This window comes from Triplophysa rosa, linkage group LG16, assembly GCF_024868665.1.
Source record: "Triplophysa rosa linkage group LG16, Trosa_1v2, whole genome shotgun sequence".
Taxonomy (NCBI): Eukaryota; Metazoa; Chordata; class Actinopteri; order Cypriniformes; family Nemacheilidae; genus Triplophysa; species Triplophysa rosa.
In genome coordinates, this window is record NC_079905.1 from 23,515,119 (window position 1) to 23,520,798 (window position 5,680).

Below are 5,680 nucleotides of genomic sequence, written 5' to 3' on the forward strand. Positions count from 1 at the left end.
AGAACATCTTTGGGATGTGGTGGAACGGGAGCTTCGTGCCCTGGATGTGCATCCCACAAATCTCCATCAACTGCAAGATGCTATCCTATCAATATGGGCCAACATTTCTAAAGAATGCTTTCAGCACCTTGTTGAATCAATGCCACGTAGAATTAAGGCAGTTCTGAAGGCGAAAGGGGGTCAAACACCGTATTAGTATGGTGTTCCTAATAATCCTTTAGGTGAGTGTATGTGTGATGTCATGACTGCGAGAAACAGCCGACACAAGTCAAATGAATCTTTGCTTTCATACCTCAGCTTTACACTCTTCACTGATCAGTTTGCCGTTTTCCAAAATATCTACGAAAACACATCTGATATTATACAACATGAAAAACATTTCATAGGAACATTTTCTGAAGGCGGTTGCTTCCTTCATATCATTGTAAATGTCATTCATCATTATTCAGTGTCTGTGCTCATCTGGTGTCAATCTGAACTGTGTAAGTGTGTAGACACATACAGTTAGTTGTGTGTAAATGAGATAAACGGCTCAAAATAGGGTTTTTTCATAAGATTCATATGTTCAGACAGGCAGTACTGTATATCAGTCTGTATCAGTTCAGTAAAAGTGTTGAATACCAGACACACATCCTCACATACAACAACTGTCAAACAAATGGCAATGCACAATCTGACATATGAAAACATTCAATGATAATGAATTATTATTATTATTATTACTAAAACACAACATGAGACCGTGTCTACACCGGACGTGAGCAGCACGACGCGCCGCATCCAGTGTGGACAAAATGTTTCATTATAATGGGTTCGAATGCGTTTTCTTTGTCTTTCGTCGTAGAAGTATGCATATACATTTACACTGAGACACTGTGTTACTATAGAACATTCTATATTAGTGTTATACAATACAGGCCGGATTTCACAGACGAGGCTTAGCTTAAGTCAGGACTGTCTTCACTAAATTAGGAAAAACATTACGGGTGTGTGTGGAGACAAAACAATGTCAATGACATGTTTGAGGATCTGTCATGGCTCTGTTATATGGGATTCCTTTTGTGCCAATAAAAATGAACGCAAACTTTTAAAAAACGAACAAAAATATACAATGAGAAAGAAAATAAACACTTTGATAATGAAAACAATAAACTCAATTGCAAGAATGTGACATTATTTTCAAATAAACTGCTATTTTTCTTAACAATCTTCTAAGTTTCGTTTTTGCAAATAATAGTTTTGAATTCGCTGCTAGATTTTTCATTTGCGCTTTCCGAGTTTTCGTTTACGCTTCTCAATTTTTCGTTCGCCTTTCTGGCACAAATCTCACGTGTAGGCAGGATTTATGGCCGCTTTACGCAGATTGGGTAGTGAGTTTTTGATTGATAGCTCCCTGACCAGGAAGTCGTTTTACCCAAAGTTAAAAAGTAAAAAATGATAAAAGACAGGGCAAAATAACTCGTGAAATATCATTAGGATACATAATGCATCAAAATACAGTGTCATCAGTTTGTCTAAAAGAATACACAAGATACGTGCGGTTTTACGCACTATTTACACGTGGTATGTAGCAGGCGTACATTTTTCTCGTACCAACTAACATTTTGAAAATACGAACATTTTCATGAATCCAAAAATTTACATCAAAACGGCTTTACGAACGATTTACACAAAAAATCGTTCTGCTCGTGTTTCATGAATGAGGCCCAATGAGTGCAGAGCGCTGTGAATAAATGGATAGAGACACCACCAACACTGACAATGTTTAGTTTCATTCAAGTGCTTCCAATTATCATAGTGTATGGTTGCCACCTAGTGGCCATTTTCCAGAATTGAAGTTTGCGCAGTGTTGAGATTTAGATCTCATTCATCGTACAGCAGTAGCCTAGTTTCGGTTCACAACGCGAACAATCTATGCCTTGGAGAAAGATATGCCTGTAAGTTTATTTACTATCTGTAAGCGTTCATATTGATTCTTGGAAGTTAAACTGTGATCGATATAATGATAATGAAAGAAAGTCCCATCGCATCACATGTGCAGATCGCAGTGCACGCGTTTATATGTCGGCTATACCAAACGAATTAATGTGNTCGATATAATGATAATGAAAGAAAGTCCCATCGCATCACATGTGCAGATCGCAGTGCACGCGTTTATATGTCGGCTATACCAAACGAATTAATGTGGTTAGTAGGGATGGGTACCGAGAACCGGTACTATTTTGGACCGGTACATAATTGGATCGATACCAGAGTATCGATAAGCTTCATGACAAACGATGCTGTTGTCGATGCTTGCGTTGTTTTATCTCTGTGTATTCGGGTGTTAAATGGCGAATTAGAGGCTGCTGTCTGTCATTTTCCATCCCTGAATGATGTCCGAATGGCTGAAGTTTGCTCGACGTATGTTGTTTTATCTAGGGCCATATGATTTCCGCGATGTATTTGTAATCTGCTTGTTTTGCGTGTTTATGAGTGAAAGAGTGGCATGGTTGCGCTTGTGGAGCTTTCAGCGTCCGCGTTTCACAACAATGAAGCTTCCGTCAAACACCCCTTTGCGGCAACCTGTCAAAATAAAAGTCCTTTATTTGAGAACAAGTTATAACATTGTTTTTAATACTTCGGCCACAGAGTATATTTACTTACTTTAGTAAATTGAAGTGAATGTGCTAGTAAAATTATAAAAAATAGTACATATAATAAAAAAAATATTACTTGCTTAGAAAATAGTACTTAAATTTATGTAGACCTAAAACCAGAAAGGAAAAAAGAAATACAAATAACCATAGTGGTGTAAAGTAAATATGTTGAATTACATTATGATGTGCTCCTGTGCACATGCTAAGTGCCGTAAGTGGTATGCTAAGGAACACACACACGTTTTGTTATGTGGCATTGTTTGCTCAGAAGCATTTGTAAACTGCAGTTCTAAAGCTCAGCTGTAATAAAGAAACTTAAAATGTTTAACATCTTGTCACATCATGTGTTTTTGCATCAAATTATAGAGCGTAGTATCAATAACAGTATTGATAAGTACCGGTATTGATAAGCAGTATCGATATCGATAAAATCTTAACGATACCCATCCCTAGCAGTTAGTAATTTCATATCTTGTTTATTGTATGCCTGTTTTACTAAAAAAAGAGAAAGCATCACAGAAGTAAACATTCTGGAAAGGATAAACTGCTTCGTGTGTTTGTTTGCTAGCAATCTAACTTCTTCAGAGTACGCAGTTGCGAGGACAGCATAGTCCCAGTTAGTTTAGTGGCGGAGTGACACAAACAGTCAGTGAAGCGGTTCAACGGTCAGTTCCCGTGATGATCCTGGTGGAATAGCTCACGGCTATCAGCCAATCAGATTCGAGAACCAGAGAGAACTGATGTTTAAATACTTGATATAACACTATTTTATCTGTCTGTTATTAAGTATGTCTTTAAATGTGATGTCCATTGTTCAAGTATACAAGGAAAATACAGTGTTTTATACAGTTACGGTATGATGGACTCGGCACTATTTGAAAGTCAACTTAAAAAGCTCAAAAATGTTTAGCGGTCCATCCGCACACTATTGATCTGTTGAGAGGTTTTTCATCGCTGCGGTCATACAGTCAGCAGAAGAGAGAAATGAACATTGTGAGAATGTATTGACTCACTGTGACAGGTGGGACAGCGTTTGCCATTGTGAGCGAATCTGGTGAGAGTCATATCAAAATCTGAGATCACCTACAACACACACAAACAAACACAATGCTGTCATTCAAACTAAACGTGTGTGTGTGTGTGTGCGCGCGCACGCATGTACCTGTAGTGTGCTGGATCCAGAGTTTCTCATGGAGGTTAAGATCTCTTGAACTCTCTCCGGCTCTCTCATACACACGGAACTCTTTGATAACTCTGCAATCTGATAAACATCAAAGTCAATATTTATAATGAAAACATACAGTACACAACAAACATCATCTGGTGTCTTCTTCCTTCAGTTTATGATGTTGTGTTGAATGATTGACACTTTCTCACCTGAAGCTTCTTTAAGTTTTAATATTAAACACAAACACAACATCAAACCGCTAAAGGACACAACATGAGAAGATAAAGCGAGAGAAAAGCGTCGTCATGACGTCATTCTCAGATAACACACACTTTCTATACTGTTCAAATGATCCATCACATTATCATAATATTATGTGCAAAATGTCTGTCTTCTGTGTTTTCACCTTTTTCTTGTTTTTACAGGTACAACTTTAATTGTTTTGCTTATAGTCAATATGTCTCATGTACAGCTGCTTTGTAACAATGAAAATTGTAAAAAGCGCTATATAAATAAAGTTGAGTTGAGAGTTAAGTGGGAGCAGCCACAGCACTCAAAAAAACGTTAAACCTCAGAAAAATATAATAGATCAGATAAGTTTGACATAAAGCCACTGCTATCTTCAATCTACCTCACAACTCAACCCAGTAACTTCTTACAAACTTTCACAGTGCCGTACTCAGTCAATATTAAAGGGGACATTTCATGAAAATCTGACTTTTTCAATGTTTAAGTGCTATAATCGGGTGTCTGGTGCATCTACCAACTCAGAAAACCTGAAAAATGACAATCCAGTAACTTTGTTTACGTGAGCCTATCTCTGCAAGCCTGTGAGAAAACGAGCCGTTCAGATTTCACTCGCTTTCTGACGTAGGTAGTCGTTCTTATTATAATATTACCGCCCCCTTTTCTGAACGTGTCCACCATGGCGCTGCCGCCATTTTTGTTTTTGCAAGCGACATATGTGAATTAGTTCCGACAACATGGCAAAAGTAAGCAAAGCATGCTAAGTGTAACTGTATGATGTTGAGACTCCTCTTTTTACATTGAGGACAATCAAGAGACTCATACACAACTATTACAATAGATAGAAACATCCAGTGCTGTCCACAAAGTCAACACCATTCATTTAAAGTCAGGTGGGTTTACACCTCTGAAAATGGTTTTGGTGTAAATTGTTATTGTTTCATTTATACATCTTATTTTTTCATTTACTAATGTCCTTCAGAAGATTTAAAAAATACATAAATGTTTTTCAGGAAATTAAATATATATTTTTATAAAGTACATTTGTGCATCACAGTTTTTTCCTACCTTTACCACCCTCTTTTCTGTCTCTCCTAGGCCTAGCATAGCATCCTTCCTCACAGCACTGGTTCTGGAAGACCTGGGGTCTCTGGCTGTACTGATTCCAGCAACATCCTAGTTAATAAACATTACAGCAAAGTGTTTTCTCACTGACTGCTCTCAGAATTGGAATACACATATCGCAAGTACCTATAGCAGTCTGTTTTCTCTCATTTCCACCTTATCTGATGATATTTCAGCCATGCAATTCAAGCTACCGCTTGTAACCAGTTATCGTTATGACGGTATGCTACGCTCACAACTGTTCGATACAATGTAGGCTACTTTAAAAAAAACACTGGAGCTAATGTTAACTGGCATAAGTAGCGTGAAAATGACTTGAGCTAGTGAGCTGTTTTCTGTTTCTTACCTCTACAGCACTGCTGTCCTCCGGTGCAGCTGCCGAATTTAAACCTTTTGAGTGATGTTGGGTTAATTTGACGCATTTGGCAGAGTCGGACTTAAGAGCCCTCTTTTTACTTTCTCGAACTTTCTCTGCACCCCCTTTTCTTTTTTTACTGTCCAT

General features: G+C 37.8%; 1 protein-coding gene across 1 annotated transcript in view; it reads right to left on the reverse strand.

Annotated features, from left to right (window-relative positions):
- LOC130567518 (cytosolic 5'-nucleotidase 3-like) overlaps positions 1-5,680 on the reverse strand; it is a 13,681-nt gene extending 8,001 nt beyond the window's left edge. Inside the window, exons 1-5 of the mRNA XM_057355700.1 lie at positions 5,525-5,680; positions 5,122-5,229; positions 3,802-3,900; positions 3,653-3,722; positions 289-339 (exon numbers count right to left, since the gene is read on the reverse strand). Coding sequence (XP_057211683.1) covers positions 289-339; positions 3,653-3,722; positions 3,802-3,900; positions 5,122-5,229; positions 5,525-5,680 — 484 coding nt within the window. The remainder of the gene's footprint in view (positions 1-288; positions 340-3,652; positions 3,723-3,801; positions 3,901-5,121; positions 5,230-5,524) is intronic.